Source organism: Dipodomys merriami, unplaced genomic scaffold (genome assembly GCF_024711535.1).
Source record: "Dipodomys merriami isolate MVZ:Mamm:240054 unplaced genomic scaffold, mDipMer1.0.p SCAF_3, whole genome shotgun sequence".
In the NCBI taxonomy this organism is placed as follows: domain Eukaryota; kingdom Metazoa; phylum Chordata; class Mammalia; order Rodentia; family Heteromyidae; genus Dipodomys; species Dipodomys merriami.
Window position 1 is genome coordinate 3,574,338 of NW_027204492.1, and position 17,510 is coordinate 3,591,847.

General features: G+C 50.4%; 2 protein-coding genes across 9 annotated transcripts in view; one reads left to right on the forward strand and one right to left on the reverse strand.

Annotated features, from left to right (window-relative positions):
* Positions 1-8,647, forward strand: part of Cd99l2 (CD99 molecule like 2) — a 74,071-nt gene extending 65,424 nt beyond the window's left edge. Inside the window, exons 6-10 of one of the 2 annotated variants that reach the window (XM_070039591.1) lie at positions 1,435-1,473; positions 2,585-2,704; positions 6,216-6,233; positions 7,272-7,337; positions 8,319-8,647. In XM_070039591.1, coding sequence (XP_069895692.1) covers positions 1,435-1,473; positions 2,585-2,704; positions 6,216-6,233; positions 7,272-7,337; positions 8,319-8,383 — 308 coding nt within the window. In that variant the 3' untranslated portion in view covers positions 8,384-8,647. The remainder of the gene's footprint in view (positions 1-1,434; positions 1,474-2,584; positions 2,705-6,215; positions 6,234-7,271; positions 7,338-8,318) is intronic. The other variant, XM_070039592.1, reaches the window with a different exon arrangement.
* Positions 8,648-12,821: 4,174 nt separating this feature from the next.
* Mtmr1 (myotubularin related protein 1) overlaps positions 12,822-17,510 on the reverse strand; it is a 64,257-nt gene continuing 59,568 nt past the window's right edge. For all 7 annotated transcript variants that reach the window (XM_070039590.1, XM_070039589.1, XM_070039587.1 and 4 more), the window contains one exon: positions 12,822-14,728. In XM_070039590.1, coding sequence (XP_069895691.1) covers positions 14,564-14,728 — 165 coding nt within the window. In that variant the 3' untranslated portion in view covers positions 12,822-14,563. The remainder of the gene's footprint in view (positions 14,729-17,510) is intronic.

Consider the following 17,510-nt stretch of genomic DNA (forward strand, 5'->3'; position numbering starts at 1 on the left):
ATCAGACTCCAAACGCTCACGGCTGACACGTTAACACACACGATGCCTCCTGCCCTCCTCCCTCTCTGCTTCTCCACAGCTGTGATTGTGCTTGTTACAAATGCATGTGGGCATGGGGCTGCATCCCTTTAATCTCAGCACTCAGGAAGCTGAAGCAGCAGGATGTAGAGTTGGAGAGTAGCTTGAGCTATCTGACAAGACTGTGTCAAAACCCAAACAAAACAGAAATACTGGTGTTCCTTGTTCTGTAAGTATCTGAGATTTTTCTGAAATGCTTTTAGCACAAAATGCACTCCCAATGGGCGTATAACACACCTCATCTTGCACCTGATGACTTTTCTCAGTAATAGGGTTTATGTCTTAGAGTAACTTTAGCTTCATAGCGAAATATTGAGTGGAAAGCACAAAGACTTCTCTACCCCTCTCACCTGTTCCTCCATTCCATCTTTCGTCACCAGAGCAGCGTGGTTTTACACTCTGTGAACCTGGTGAAGGAGATGTCAGAGTGCATTGTCTCCAACACTCTCACCGAGTTTTCCCCAAGGGCCCTGGAAGCTATGGCTCTCTCTATCAGTCACCATTCGGCCCTAAGAAGGAAGGCAGATGAAGGCCAGACTGAGGCTCAGACCGAGTGCCATCCTGAAATTAATGGTAGCAGTAGTTTGTCATGGAGTTTCTGTCTGAGGAAGGGTGTGTGTATGTGTGTACATGTGCACACTCAGGTGTGAGTGTGTCCCGATGCAGTTTCAATACGTGTGTAGCCATCACCATAGTGAGATGGGTGTGGTCTGTCACAGCAATCCTTCCTATGATTTGCTTTCAGCACTGTCAACCTTCCCAACCTCCCTTCTGCCATCCTTCCCAAGCCCTGTCAACACTCATCTGTTGGACATGTCTGCGATGTTTCAGAGCTGAGAGAATGTGAGGAGTGGATATGAGATAATGAGCTGGCCCTTATGTTCCCTGTAGCTGGACAGTAGCTGCTTAGGAGACGCATGGTGATGGCATTCATATGGTGTGCTGAGTGCCACTGTCTCATTGGAGAACGGATATAAAGTGGAGCACAGTGTGTATGAAGTTTTTGAAGTGCTCGGGACTGGGCGCTGGTGGCTCATACTTGTAATCTAGCTACTCAGGAAGCTGAGATCTGAGGATCACAGTTTGAAGCCAGCCCAGGCAGGAAAATCCGTGAGACTCTTACCTCTAATAAACTACTAAGAAAAAGCCAGAGATGGCGCTGTGGCTCAAGTGGTAGAGTGCTAGCCTTGAGCATGGAGAGGCTCAGGGACAGAACCCAGGCCCTGAGTTCAAATCCTAGGACTGGCAAAAAACCAAAGTGCTCAGAGCCTGGTAGCTCCCTTGCTGTGCTGACTCTGAAGCCCGCTGGTTGAAGGGCCACAGCAGACACTAAGTGCTTTTGTGCTTTCTCTCTAGGTGACGGTGGATACGGCAGCAGTGACGACCCTGGATCTGGTGGGTGTCTGTGCTTTAGAGTTTCTGGTAGGAACTAGGTGGAGAACATGTACTGGCCCTTTCTGATTGCAGACTTGATCTCCCTGCTTTTCCTCTGCATGTTTCTGTGTTAGTTTTTCACCACTATGGCCAAATACCTGAAATTATCAACTTCAAAGGAGGAAAGAGCTGGGCATTGGTGACTCACGCCTATAATTCTCCCTACTCAAGAGGCGGAAATCTAAGGATTGTAGTTTAAAATCAGTCCAGGCAGAAAGTTGGTGAGACACCTCCAATTAACCGTCCACAAAAAGCCGGAAGTGGGGGCTGGGAAGGTGGCTCAGTGGTAGAGCACTTGCCTTGCATGCCTGAGGCCCTGGGTTCGATTCCTCAGCATCACATAAGCAAAAAGAAAAAAGCCAGAAGTGGCGCTGTGGCTCAAGTGGTAGAGTGCTAGCCTTGAGCTGAAGAGCTGAAGGATAGCGCCCAGGCCCAGAGTTCAGGCCCCATGACTGGACCCAAAAAAAAAAAAAAAAAAAAGCCGGAAGTGGTGCTGTGACCCAAGCAGTAGAGCACTAGCCCTGAATGAAAATACTGAGAGATAATGCTAGGTCCTGAGTTCAAGCCCTAGTACCAGCACAAAAAAGGAGGAAGGATATATTTTCGCTCATGGTTTCAGAGCTTTTGGGTCATGATTAGCCCTATTGCCTTTGGGCCTGGGGTGAAGAAGCCCATGGTAGAGACTACTGACACCCATAGCACAGAGGACCAGTTATTTGAGGGAACTGGCATGAAGATCTAGTTCCCAGGCTAGGAGGTGGCCACTGGGGAGTCTGCTATCCCCAGATCCTGTTGTCTCGGGGGCCTCAGTAAGGAGGGCCATGCCCTTTCACCCTTCCTCCAAATGGAAGTCTTTACAGAAGACCAGAAGCACTTGGCAAATCCAAGGGGCACTGTGCCATAGTCATGTCTTGACTATGTGGCACACCCGTCTCGTGCGGGCTCGGGGTGTGATGGGTCTCTAAGCCAGCTTAGCCCAGGGCTAAAGAAAAGCAGAGTCCTGGGCTGAGCCTTGTGTTACTGTGTCTTTGTGCTCAACTCTTGTCAACTTTCCCTGTTGTTCTATGCTCAGGCATGTCTGCAGAGACTGGCACCATCGCAGGAGTGGCCAGCGCCTTGGCCATGGCCCTGATTGGGGCAGTGTCCAGCTACATCTCCTACCAGCAGAAGAAGTTCTGCTTCAGCATTCAGCGTAAGTGCAGCTGAGCCGGGAAAGGGGCTTGGGCAGCCAACCCCCTTCCACAGAGAGCAGCGTGTAAGCAGGCTTCTGGGGCCTGGGTATCGGAGAGCTGTTTAGGAAATCCTTAGGGGAAAATGTGGGCTGAACTGAAATGTTTAACAGCTTCAAAGAACAGATGGAGCCAGATGAGGCGACTCTTTGCTTCAGGTGCCCAGTTCCCAGAGGCCCAATGTCTGTGGGGACAAAGCTTGCTGGCCAGTATGATGTCTTTTTCTCCTAGTGTGGGAGGAACCATGGGATCCCTGGAGCCACAGGTCTCTCCTAACAGCGCCTGCTCTTGTGACCACAGGGCTGTGGTCTCTGTGGGTCTCTTAGACATGGTAGCAAGTGCCTTCAAGCAAGCCAGAGCTCTTGGGTTGGTGGCAATGCTTCATTTCTGGTTCTGATCTCTTGTGAGGTCAGTGCTTGAACTAGATACTTGAAAATGAAGGGAATCATGAATTGTTTGAAGGAGCGGAAATATAAGCAAAGAAACAGACTGTGGCTTTTGTCCCCACTAGACTTGGAAGATTGGTGGTGTTTTAGACTGTGGGCATGGGTGGGGAGTTTAGGGGTGAATTAAACAGTTGTAGAGTGACACCGGGGAGGAACAGGAGAGCTTAATGCTATCCATCACCCCCACTTCAAAAGCAAAAGGAGAACACTGCCACATTTGAAGAGAGGGCCGAGTTTAGGAAGAAGAGGTGTCGGGACAGTTTGGTGTCAGTGTCCTGGTCTGGGCCTGGAATGAGGAGCAAGGAGGAAGAGGAAGATAGCTGTAACCCCCTATCTCCCACCTTGTTCTGGCACCTTTGAAAGAAGAAGAGATCACAGCAGAGTAGATGCAGCTTCTGTCCCCAAGGCCATCAGCGTTCCAGCAGGTGGGTTTGCTCCACTGCCATGGCCTTCCCTGTGGCCAGGGACTGTCCCTACCTTGGGGAATGTGAGCAGGGGGAGAGGCCCTGAGCCGGAGCTTTGAGAAGGAGAGCAGCTCAGAGCTGTCTGCTGGCCAGAGAAAGACTAAGAGTCTGATGAGTAGCTCACTCTTCAAAAAGGTCACACTAGGGTTAACCTGTGCTGCAGGACAAAGTGGGCAATGGAGAGGACAAGATAGAGTCTGTTTGACCGGCTATACCAATCACAACCAAAGCACTGCCTACCAAGTAACTTGATTAATTTGTAACTGTCACATATGCAGTGATGTGCTCATAGCCATGGTCTTTTTTAGCCAGAAGCACATAGGCACATTTGTGTATGTGTGTGTGTGTGTGTGTGTGTGTGTGTGTGTGTGTGAGAGAGAGAGAGAGAGAGAGAGAGAGAGAGGGGAGAGAGAGTGAGCGAGTGCAGGATTCAGTATCTGAGACTTTTCTTCTTTGGCTGGTGCTCTGCCACCTGAGCCATATCTCTAACACCTGGACACATTTTCATCTGGCCATTTCCTTACCCATGTAATTGGGAAGCAAGTTGGAAATTGGCCACTTGTGCTTGTGCTTGGGTCTTAGTCATGAAGTGGGTATGAGCAGTTCAGACGACAAGCCCCAAATGTTAAGAGTCAGCAGGTTCCTAAGTAATGTTTTCCAAACAAACCAAGCACATAATCTTGAAACAACCACATCTGCAAAGACCCTTTCCCCAGAGAAGGTCACCTTCACAGCTTCCAGGGACACAAAAAGCCACACAAAAGGCCTGGTGAGGTTTCACAAACCAAAGAGGCCACCATGCCACAGACAGGGTTAGCAGGAGAGCCTGGGCATGGGCGTCATGTGGCTCAGCTGCTTTGTCAACAAGGCACCGAATGACATAAACCCCTCAACTCTACACTGCACACAGGACTCTTAGGAGTTTTCAAACTTGATTCCTGCAACTTTGGGATTTCCACAAAACCAGGTTTCTACATTGTGCCAAGGCCCTGTGGCAGATAACGGTTGTCTCCATGCTTGGAGACACACACCTCAGAGCCCTGGGAGCTGATGAGCTTTGCTCAGGTCCCTTCTCTCAGAGCCCAAGCTTGTGATAGTGTCCCCACCAGAGGATAAAGGGGCTCAGGTACATAGGTCAAGGTCAAGGTAGACCCTGACTGGTTACAGCTACAAAGGTCAAACTTAGCACCCTTCACACAGATCATTCACACCTAGGGCCCGTGTCTTCAGAGCTGTGCCCGTGGGTGCAAAGCCAGCCTCATGTGTCGGCCTCGAACAGGCAGGGCAGCAGATAGCTGAGAGGACTTGTGTTGTACATACAGGGTGGTCCATCTGGGCTTTCTCCCACTGGGACCTCAGCTCCCTTCCGTCTCTGGACAAATCAGGTGATCAGACAAAGCCAATGATGGCTTAAGGCCACTCAGGTACCAGTAGGAAGAGAGGAGAAAAAGGTTCATTTCCAAAGCTCCAAATAAACATCTCAGTGGGACTTTTTTTTTTGCCTCGGGGTGGGGGGGCACTCAGGTTCAAGGAGCCCCATCATTTTTCCACTTGTCTCCCCAAGCAGACGGGTGTGAGGATTTGCAAGGTGAATGAACAGGCAAAGCACTCTGGCTCCACAGAGGCCTGGCCCATGCAGGAAATCCCGTGCCTTCCCTTTTACAACCACACCCGCCATGCCTCCCTTTTACCACTGCTGTGTCCAGGCCCACGCCCTTCTTTCTGCCTTCTCCCTGCTGGATGGTTTCATCTACATCCTCTTCATCATCTCTCTTATAGTTTAGTGTCTTCCAGGGCACCATGTTTAAAAGTGCCTAAGCTCTGAGCTTGGCATTCATAAGCCATTGAGGTTTGGCTCCAGGGAGTCTCTCCAACAGCCAGTGTCCCTGCCTGGTACCCGATTCTCCGCAGGGATGGCCTTTGCTATTCTTCCAGGCCTCGCGGAGCCCCACCCCCGGAGCCTTGCAGCCACTCAGCCAGTGGCCACCTCAGCAGTGCTTCTTTGTGTTGCCACAGCGCCCCCTGCTGATCTCACTCAAGCCTGTGGGGCCAAATTGGTCAGTTGCTTTCTCTGTAGGTGCCCAGACTCCAACCCCACATTCCTTTGAGCTTTCTGTTCCATGGGGGCTACTGTGGGTACTTTGTGCACCGGTGACTTTCTTGCACCTCATCCGGGTCTGCAGCAGGAAGGGCCCACGGCATGTCTGTGCAGGAGGTTAAGCTCATGAGCAGTCGGGGAGAGACTTCCTTCCCCTCCCTGTGATTCCGCTGAGCCTCTGCCTCAAGTCAGCCTTGGCCTGTAGCACCTGCAGATCAGGAAGGGCCAAGGAGGAACCCCCCAGAGAAACGGCCGGTGGCTGCTAGGAGGACCTGTCTCCTCCGCTGTGGCCCTGTGATGCTCTCAGCCTCTGTTGCTAGCAACAGAGGCCCCCACTTAGGCGACCCTGGACCTCCCTGTCTGCTCTCCGTGCCAAGGGTCAGTGCCTCTCACATAAAGCCCAAGAGGTTTGTTGCCTGGAGCTGAGTTCTTACTTCTGGTTCTAAGCTTCGTGTGTTGCCTTCAGATGCAGCAGAAGGTCAAGGTAACAACGTGCTTTGACTTCCTCACGCTCCTTGTGCTTTGGCCTTGGACATCTCATTATCCATCCCCTGGCCCCTCTTCCCAGCCGCGCTTTCTCATCGCTTATTGTCCCATCTCCCTTTCCTGGCACTCCCCAATTTGGCTGCCACCCCCAACCATCTTTAGCTCTCTCTGATATATGTGTGAGTATGCCACCTGCTAGACTGTGTGTCCCCAGACCCAAGGTGGCTGGTGTTGGGGCTAGGGGCTCAGCGGAGTGGAGGGGGGCCATCACATGTCTGCTGGTGGTCATCTCTGAACAAGAAAGCCATCTTGGCAGTGAGTGGGAGGCCTAAGGCTTTCAAGTACCGGCTCATCATCATCTGCCTGGCTTTGCCCTGGGAGGGGGGAGTGGCAATCACCCTTGCCAAACAGTAACGCCAGCATTTTTCATGGGCCCATCTGGCTTCCATCTGGAGACCAGCGACCCCACAAGGGAAGGCAGCAGTCTGCAGCCCAGGATGGCCAACTGGCTTGAGCTGGTGCCTGGTCAGTGTGGATCAGTTAGAACTAACCCCCGCCCCGGCCACCCCCACTTCCCATAGGCCCCAGGTTACTTACCAGGGGAGAACATAAAGATAGATTCTTGGCTCTGTTTAGCAGATGCAGGGCGGGGCCAGTCCAAGCCTCGATCATAAAGCAGAGCAGAGAGCAGCTTGGGTGGGGATCCCAGTTCTCCATGCTGTCAGGAGAAGCCAGTTGGCCTGCCTGAGCAGGTGCTGCCTGAGAGGCCATATGCTAGCAGAAGGCTTTGTTGGCATGTCCAAAGTGAGCCCTGTGTAGCCATCTACCATCACTGCCCTGCCTCCATCAGTCACTCCTGAAACACTTGGCTCCCTTCCACCTGCCCGGCACCTGGGCCACATGTGGCCCCATAGCTTGGTGCTGAGCCTTGCCGTGCAGTGACTTCTCTTGTGGGCGGAGCTGAGCAGCTAGTGTGATCATAGAGGTGCAGGGGGAAGTTTCTTGTCCCTCGCTAATGGCCCTTTGCCTTTTGCAGAGAATCTTAATGCGGACTATGTGAAGGGGGAGAATCTGGAAGCTGTTGTGTGTGAGGAGCCCCAAGGTAAGAACTTTGTGATTGCTGTCCCTTGCCAAACGAGTTCCAGTTGGTGGCTTCAAAATACAGCAGAGGTGGATTTGCGAAGCAAGGGAGCTTAGGAGTGTCTGCTTCTAGAAAGGCCAGCAGAGTTGGCATTTACCCAGGGTACCAAACTGTTTCCCTGATCAGTCAAAAAGCTTAGGAATCTGGAGTGCAGTCAGACCTCTGTGGTGCTAGGTCCATGGCTTCTGGGTACTGTTGCTGCTCAGCCTCTGCTCTTGCTTTGCCTGAGCTAGACCCCCAAACACCTCTACTCCGTGGTAACAGAAAAGATCACCACCCTGGGCATGTTCACACACAGTTGTGTGATAGCTTCTCAATGGAATCTGTAGCCATTTGATGTGAAATCACCAAACACTGCATGGCACTCACTCTCTTCAAACACTAACCGAGGCGTGGTCAGAACCTGGAGTGACCCATCTCTCCAGAAAGACACAACCTGTGCAGACCAGCAGGTGACTTCCATCCACTGAGACTGGCATGGATACACAGGGAGACAGGCTAGGTGAATAACACGATCAGAGCAACGGGATAGCAGTGGGGAGGGGGAGGGGGCGGCAGGGAGCTCCAGGATAACTTGGCCCTGTGTACCACATAATGGGCAAGAAGATCACAAAGGGAAACTTAGCCACCGAATGAGTGCCACCCCGGCTCAGTCAGTGCTGGATTGAGTACTTTAGTTACAGTAACCCAGCAGTCCACATGGGAGCATTCCCAACTTCCACATGAAGAAGCAGAGGCTGAGCTTTTGCAGAGCCTGTGCGTCTTCTCCATTTGTCCTGCACCCCAATCCTAACGCAAGGAGTGGGACCCAGAGGGATGGGCTGAGCTGCTCCAGCTCTGGGCACAACATGCAGAGACCCTGAATTGGGAGCTTGGTTGTCTGTTCTTTCTGTGCAGGATGGAGGCGAGCCCCTCCTCACAGAAATCTTTTTGTTTCCCTAGTGAAATATTCAACACTGCAAACACAATCTGCACAGCCGCCGCCACCGGAGCTGCCGCGGATCTGAAGGGAGGCCTGGCTCAGCAGCGCGCATGCGCGCGCGCCCCAGCTCTTGATTTCCTTTCTAAGCTTCCCATGTCATTGCCTTTTCATTGTTCTGAGTTCCCTGGACAAGCTTGGGTGTTCTTGAGTGTGATTTCTGTGCCCTACCCTGGAGGGCAGAGCACTCACTCTGCCATAGGTACCCTGAAGACACTTGGTGCTGAGACTGGAGACCTGGCTCCAGATCTCCAGTACTGGAAGCTTCTGAGGCAGCCTGCTCCGGCCTTAGTGTAGGGAGGGTGGGGGGGGGGGGAGGAAGAACTGGAGTGAGAATGACGAGAGCAGTGTTAAAGGATAGCCTTTCTGCACACTGGAGCTGCTCACAGTGGCAAGAGTGCCAACAGGCAGCCTCTGCCAGTGACCCCTGAGGGTTTGAGGAGAGCTCAGTTAGTGCCTCTTCAATTGGAGCCCCTTCAAGGGTCAAATGAACACCAAGCAACACACACACACATGCATGCGCATGTGCGCGCGCACACACACACACACACACACACACACACACACACACACACGGGGTGGGGGGGAGAGGGGGAAGGGACACTGGTTTTATTTTGGCCTTTCCAATTCCCGCTTCTACATTGCTGGGCTTCCAGAGAGCTGGTCCAGGTGGAGGCTTTTCAGTGGTTTTAAGGGCAAGTATGCATCTGATATTCTTCCCTGGAGACTTTAGGAACTAAGGAACTAAGGACATGAGTTTTAGACTAGGTCAGTGTGCACCCCTACTCCATCTGCAATGTTTTTTTGGGCAGCAGCACTACAGGTAGGGAGAATATCTGCAGCATGTGTGATCTGAAATGGGAGGTAAGGGTGGGGTGGGGGAGGGAGGGATGCTGGATTAATCAAGTGGAATGCCACTGCCTTTCTAGCTCTGTATTTGTCTTCCTTGTCTGCTTTGATGAAGAGTCCTCAGACCTTGTTCTCCAGGGGAAAATTAAACTTGGGAACCCAAGGACTGGCCCAGATCTACCAGGGAGCACCTGGTTTAGGTGAAGCAGAGCCGGCTTCCTAGGTTCCTTTGGCCTTTAACCCCAGTGAGCTGAGCACTTGGAGACTGAACTTGAATCTAGAACCTGTGGGAACTAATAGTTTGCCATTTCAAAAAACACTTGTGAAAGCAGGAGGGGCACCCCTGGGTGAGCAAGATCCTCTTTGCACAATTCAAAGGATTTTCTGGACTGCATGATCACCTACCCCACACATCCCACAAGCTGCATAGGCTTCCTCGCACCTGCTGTGCTAGGATGGGAAAACTCCCATTTCTTAAGGAAACGTTCGAAACCTAGCAGTGAAACATTGAAATTCTAATGTCGAATACAAGCTTGCAGTGTGGCCTCTGCTTTCAAAGCGTGCTCATGGTGTAGGGTGCAAGGGTGATGCCAGGTGTCCAGGTGGCTGTGCACCTGTGGGCTCGAATGCACCCCTTTGTCTTGTTTGATCACTGATACCATGCACACCTGCACTGTGGATCTGAGAGGGAAATGTGGCCTCAGGAAGACCCTGTGGTTCTTTAAGAAGTGAACTAATGTGCTGGGGCGTAGCACAGCAGCAAAGCACTTGCCTAGCAAGTGCAACGTTCTGATTTGATTCTCCATACCAAAAAAGAAAAAGACCAAAAAAAAATCCAAATCAGTTAAAAAAAAGAAGTGAATCCAGAATTCCCACTGTCACCCAGGTTCCCAACTGCATTGTGATAACAGACGAACAAAAAGCAAAGGGGAAATGTCTCCAGTGCTTATGTTTTACAACCCATAGACATGAGGGACTTTTTCTTTTGTTCTAAAGAATACCTGGATAATCTGTCGGAAATAAAATTTGGGATTTCTTTTGAAAACAAGTGAACTAGCAGCCCCCCTACCCTGCTGGCTGATTGTTGCAAGGTTGGTGTCGCCCTAACACAGAGTTCATCAGGAGATGACGGCTCCACACCTTGGCTAGTTGCTAGGCTAAAGGACGCTGTGAAGTTTGTTGCCATCTCTGGCTTCTTGCCACCTACACAGGAATTACCCACTTTACCTTGCTGGTGAGGCCCATCTGGTGACAAAGGCCTTGCACCCTGCAGCCATAGTGTAAAATACATGTTCTGTGTAAAATCCTTTTCTCAATAGCAGTGACTTCAGTGAAAAGAACTCTGATTTGCACTCCCTTAGCTACTTCCGTGCCTTCTGCACAAAGCCCTTTGCCATAAAACTCATCACTGGCCCACAGGTACTAGCTCAGAGGGCCTGGACAGGCCTTCGCAGGCCCTCAGCCTTCTATTCACAGTCTCACCCCAGGGACTGGCCTTTTCCTTCCCACCAGTATGTTACATTTGCTTGGAGACTGGGGCCTGCAGAAGCCTTGGGGGCACTTCTTGTAATTGTGTCCATCAGAAGGTGATGGTAGCCAGCTCTGGCCTGTCCCAGACAATAGGAGAGAGACAGTGAGCCAACTCGAAGATCTAATCTCTCTACTAGCCTAACTGGCAGGGAGAATTTTTTAAAAGGTCAGCATTTACGGTATCAGCTGTGAGATCATGAGTGAGGTGATAGAGCTCTCAGCCAAGAGAGCCCGAAGGCAGGGGACTTGGGGGGTAGGTACATCCTGGTGTGGGACAGGCCCATGCCTCACTACTTAGGTCAGTGTTAGTACCAGCTCTGTGAAGAAAGTGCTGGAGACTACCAGAATGCCCTGTCCATCTTTTCTGTGAGATGTCCAAGTGTAAATTGTAAACTGTCTCATGTTTGCATTAAAGAAAATGGAACCCCACAGATCCTGGTCTTCACATGGTGTTAAGGTACATCCTGTCAAATGAGGCTGTCCAGCTTTGCCCGCACTTGTGTATGAAGTGGTGCTCATTCATCCCATCCTCCCTAGAGAGGAGCTACTCCCTGCAAGATTACACTTCTTGCACTTAGCCCGTCCATCAAGTATCTAAGCTCTGTCCTCAGAGCAAGCCGGGAACCGACACAGCTTCTAGTTATGTGCAGCTGTTTCAGGCAGAGAAACCTGGGCATGAAAAGGGCCCGGCTTATAGTGAAATAGCATCAAATCCTCAAACCCAACCAAAGCCACCCTGTCAGTCCTGGGCAGTTCTTTCCAGCTCGTCATGGCCTGGCCTCACCCAGTAGGCTTTTCAGCCTTTTACCTCCGCTGTCACTGCCAGGGTGGCTGGCTGGGCAGTGGCCAAACATGCATCTCTGCCCCTAACACTGAGTCTCTTGCTCACTCTGCAGTGACTCACGTGGAGAAGGTTAGCAATCCTGGATCCTTAGGTTCGGGGGAGCCTCAGAGGATGAGAGGATATCATCCAGGCCTTTACATCTCCGAAAGACTACACAGCGGACACCAGAGACTAGACCTGGCAAGGGTTCAAGAGCGCTGCGTATGCGCTCGAAGGTCCCAAGTGCTGTTACTTGGGTGTCTCCATTTGTCCTCAAGGTTACAGTTGAGGGGCATTGCAGATTTGTTTTGTTTTTTGTCGGTCATGGGGCTTGAAGAACTCTGGGCCTGGGTGCTGTCCCTCAGCTCTTCAGCTCAAGGTGAGCGCTCTACCACTTGAGCCACAGCACCACTTTTGGTTTTCTGGTGGCTCATTGCAGATAAGAGTCTCACGGACTTTCCTGCCTCGGCTGGCTTTCAATTGTGATTCTCAAGATCTCAGCCTCCTGAGTAGCTAGGATTACAGGCGTGAGCCACTGGCGCCCAGCAGAGGGATATTACAGATTTAAAATCAGACCACTGATTAGTTCCTGCCTGCACGATTCATAAAAATGTACATCTGTCATTTCGTAAACGAATTAAATCACACACAGGCACTTCACGTAAACCAGTTGTGGTTGGCACATAGTAAACATTTAGTACATGTTACATATTACTCATTTTCCTCCAGGGAAGATCCTAATGAAATAACTTTAAAAAGAGAGACAACAAAAAGGCCAGGAAGGTAACATATTATACTTTTTCATTAGAGATTGAAATACAGTGCATCAGATGGGGCAAATACGATATTGTACCAGATTTTTAGAAACCTGAACCTTGAAGGTTTTTACATTCTAGTACACTTAAATAAAACAACAACAAAAAAGAATTTATCTTAGATAACAAAACTATACTTCAAGTTGTTTTAGAAACACTTCTGTGCTAGGAACATACAAAGGGAAGTGCTCTGTTGTGCTTAAAGTTGACAGTTTCTAGGGACCCTGCTGGTGGAGATCCCCAGGTGAGGGAGAATACGGCCAGATCAGGCACCAGCTTCCATCCACCAGCACCAGAATACCTCACCACAGAGCAAACTCCATGGGCTCTCTGGGACTGTCAAAACATCTGGTCTACACTACATTTAATTGTCCTAGTGTAGTTGGGAGACTAAAGGATATTGCTAGGGAAAAAAAAGTCACTTAAAAAATCAATGTACCAATGAGTACTTGTTTATCCATTTGTTATGTTTATTGTTGCTGTTTGGAGAGGACAAGATTCTGCTACATAGCTCAGGCTGGCCTGGAACTCAGTATCCTCCCATTTCTACCTCCTGAGTGCTGGCATTACAGGTATGCGTCATTATGCCTGGTGTTTATCCATTCATAAACTATATTTCTAGGTATGTTTGGACCATAAATCAAAAAGCTACTGTGGATTAAACTATGGTTTAGAAACAAATCCCCCAGGTGATTAAAAATGGAGAATTGCTTTTAGGTTATCAAACAACCTTGAATAAATATGTCTAGTATCTTACAGAAGGATAATCTTCTATAAGACTCAGAAGGTTCCAAGTTGAAAAAACATCTATTCTCTACACATTTGGCTGTAGAAAATTTCTTTAAGAATATATTTTCAAAAATAAGGTCAATATGTAGGACTTTGCATGACATCCAGTGATTTGACCCCGAGCAGGGAGGACACAATGCAGCTGGACCCCCGTGAACCTCTGGGGCACGTGTGGCTCTGGGGGCAAGCTCGCCTGTCTTGAAGGAGCTAAGAGTCGACAGGAGATTCACTCCAGCAAAGACTGATGCAGTGGCAGAGCTCAAAGTCATTGGATGAAGGTGCAAAACCGCAGGAGGCCCGAGTGGCCATGGCTGGCTCAGAACCAAGGAAAGGGAGTGCTCTACAATTCCAAAGCAGAGCCTTGGCACAGTGGCTGCTTAACCATGGACAGCAGCCACATGTCAATCAAGTGAGGTGGGCGGGCCAGGCATAGAACAGGTGGAATCAGACTTGCTTTGATACAAATGCCTGCTATCTTAGGGGTGGGAGGGTACCAGGTTCTGGTGCTCCAGAACAACTGACACACCTTGCTCATGAAAGGAGTTGTCTCCAAGGGAGGCCAGCACCTGTGCAGAAGCCCGAGTCCTCAGCTGACCCACAGAAAAGCCAGAGGACTGAGCACACCTAGTCCGTGCCATCCTGAGGGAACTCGGGGCCACCTCAGGAGGCAAGTACCAGACTTAGTCTGAGGGCAATCACGCATGGCCATTCAAATGACCATATCTCATGTCTTGTTTCCAATGTACCACATAAAAGCTAGCATGATGTGAGTTGGGAAAGAATTTCTCACACAGTACAGTTAAGCAGATACCACCTCAGGTGACTGACTATTCTAAACATAAAAAAAAGGACATAGGAAAATAAAGGTATGTTTCTCTTTTAAAAAATACCTTATATGTACACAACAGTAATTGGTACTGGAAGACCCCTGGCATGAAGAGAATTGTCGAGTCGATGGTGATGGTCTGTTTCCTCCAAAGGTTTCATTTACACACACTTTGCAAATTGTGGCAAAAAGCTGAGGGAAGCCACCGGCTGGCAATGTGGTCTTAAAGTGAATGGTTCATTTCAAAGGGAGGACTGAAGGTGGAAAGGAGTAATGTGAGATGTTAAGCATTGCATTCCCTCTAGCTCCCCCCTGAGCTGCCTGCACAGAGCAAGGTGGCTCGGGGTGGGTGTGACAGGCAGCTCTCTGTGGGACTGCTGACAGGAGGGGAAACAGACTGTTCACGACACAAAATGCACTTACCCACGCGAGAGCTGTCACCTAGCCACACAAATGGTCCCTGGGCCTAATCCTAAGATAAGATCACAAGCTACAGCCAGAACAGCAACGGCCAGGCCCTGAGCCACTGGGAAGACGATAAAGCAGCAGGATGGCCCAAGACCCTGGCTCTGCCCATCAGACCGAGGTGTGGACAGGAGTGGCTGAATGAGAAGGGGAGGATCCTCGTTCAGAAGAGGATGAGACAGCGCGTGCGGCCACTTCCCGTTGCAGATCCTCTACCCGCTTCTGTAGCTCAGCCTTCACGGCCAGCAGCTCCTTGAGATTCTGGTGAATTGGCATCTGATGGCAAGCAAACACAAGGCTGTGTTAGCAGCTGCTGGGACCCATTTATATCACCAATCTTCCACCAAGTCCATGGGCCCCAGGGACAGGACAGGCCTTTCTCATTGTCTCTCTCTTTCTCTCTTTCTCTTTTTCAGCCTTTCTCTCTGTCTCTCTTAGTCAGTCAGTCAGTCAGTCAGTCAGTCTGTCTGTCTGTCTCTCTGTCAGTCCTGGGGCTTGAACTCAAGGCCGGGGCACTGTCCCTGAGCTTGCTTAAAACTCAAGATTAGCACTCTACCACTTGAACCACAGCTACACTTCTCACTTTTTGCTGGTTCATAGGAAATAAAGTCTTACAGACATTCCCGCTCAGGCTGGCTTCAAACCACAATTCTCAGATCACAGTCTCCTGAGTAGCTAGGATTACAGGCTTGTGTCACCTGTGCTGGGCTACCCCCTGCACTCTTTTGTGCAGCTCTTAGGCTCGGGGGAAGTCACAATGCATGCAAAGTGGCCAAGTGCCCAGGGCGAGGCATTGGGATGTACATGTAGCCCCACCTGTACTATCTCTGCGGGTGCAGTGTTTTTAAATAGTGGCACCAAGTGACAACAGTTTGGCTAAGTCAGCACTCTACAGATTAAAGAGTTTTGTTCACTGGCATCAGCTAGAGCAGGAGCTAGCAGACACCCTTGGGGTAGGCACCTCCCTGGGGAGATCAGCCACTTGTTCCTTAACATGATGCAGCACTGCGTGCAGTTACCTTTTAAGCCCACAACTGAGGGCAATAACAAAATGAGATTCCCCCGCCACCACAGCATTCATAGGAACCAGTTGATGAGCTCACAAAAGCTGCTCCACACCTACCAGGCCCAGCCAGCCAATAGCCTGGGGGTGAGGATGAGCATGGAGGGAGAACCCTAGTTGGGGAGACTTGTCTCACCCCCATCCACTTTGCACAGCAGCTGGGGCCTGAGTCTCCAGCAGAACATGCCTGTCATCATGTGACAACCTCCAGGTGGCTCCTCCCCCTGCCCTGACAGTACGGTCTGACCTTGGTCTCTAAGCCCCAGCTCATCTCTCTCCAAGTCTAGTCTCTGCTTCCTCAAACACTTAGAACTGCACCATCATGAATGCCACTGGTGATCCACCCTCCTGGAGGGTCAGCAAGACAGCAAGAGCGCCAGGCAGAGGAGGAAGGACTAATCGAAGGCAGCAGGTACCTCCAACACAAAAGGTGCTTGGTACCCAGCACTGAGAAGGCTCCAAACAGCTGCACTTCAGGCCACAGGGAGGGGACAATGACGTCAGGGTCTCTTAGCAAAGCCTGGTACCAAAGGCCATGGTGAGGTGAACCACAGCTGTGTGATTACCTTTAAAGTCTAGCTGGTGTTTTTCTTATCTGTGAGACCATTTCATTCCATGGACATAAGGGAACACTTTGTGATCAAGCTTCCATAACATACCACACATATACACATTCATGCATATACACATACAGATGTGCACATACACATACATTCATACATGCATATATGCATGCACTTCCACATACCACATGTCCACCCATGCACACATGTGTTCTCTCTCTCTCTTTCACACACACACACACACGCACACACACACACAGTGCGGCCTCAGGAGCAGAGCATGTAAAGAAACACTGCTGTTCAAATGTACCACTGTCACCTTGCATCTGCACTCCACTTTTGTGTATCTTTCTCAGGTAGCAGCTTCATTTGCCACCAAGCACAGACACATCTGAAGGAATCACCAAACCCCGAAGCTTAAATACAGAACGAAGCTAGAGAAACCTATGCCATGAGTGCCCATGCATGCCAGTCTGCAAGGCACAAGCCAAAAGGGCACCAAGTGGGTACCACTAGCCACTGGCCCACTCAGTCATGCTCTGAAGGATCCCGAGAGGGGGCATCTGTCAGCAGCGGATCTTGCCACCCTCCTCTCTGAGAAAGAAGGTTCGGTGGACCTCACCTGGCCTCTCTTCCCAGCTTCCTCCCATCTTGCATCACCCGGACCACTATCTTGCATCAGCACACTTCCCTGACATATGTGCACACATCCTCTTTCCCATCCATCTTAGTGTTGCCAGAGAGAATGTTCTAGAACACCCACCTGGTCCTGTCATGTAAGTGCCCACTCACCCCTCTAGCATCAGCCCACTTTCCCCAACACATTGTGTGCCAGCACTTAGGAGGTATCTCCCATGTGTCAGTTGCATTTAGGGTAAAGCTGTGCACTGTGCTGAGAGAACACAAAAATGTGGACCAGACACTTGGTATGCACTCGTGTCACACTTGTATCCCTTGTGAGGTCTCAGTGAAGCTCTGGACCTTACTCCACATCAGGAGCTCATCACTGCCAGAGACAGAATTTGGTAGGGAGCATTCTGAAACTCCATGCACCAGGCAGCAAGATCCCAGGGGAGTTTTGGCTTCTCTGTGCTGTGTCCTTCCTGTGATCCCAGTCATCCTGCCAAAGCACACTCTGCTTACACATGGCCCAATCTGCCCAGGTTTGCAAACATATTTCATGCAGGATGGAAGTTTTACAGAACATTTGGTCCCTGTCCTCACAAATCTGCAATGGAGAGGAAGCCAGTGGATCACAGCCGGCGGGGGGTGGGGGGGGGGGTGGGGGAGGTGGGGGGATGAAACAAAGGTAGTCAGTTTTCATACTCTGCTAATGTTAAAGACATTCCAGAAAATATCTGGTCTTCTGAGCCACCTGGACAGCTAGGTGGTAAGTCTAAGTAATTTTAAATAAACCAGTGATTTCCTAGCA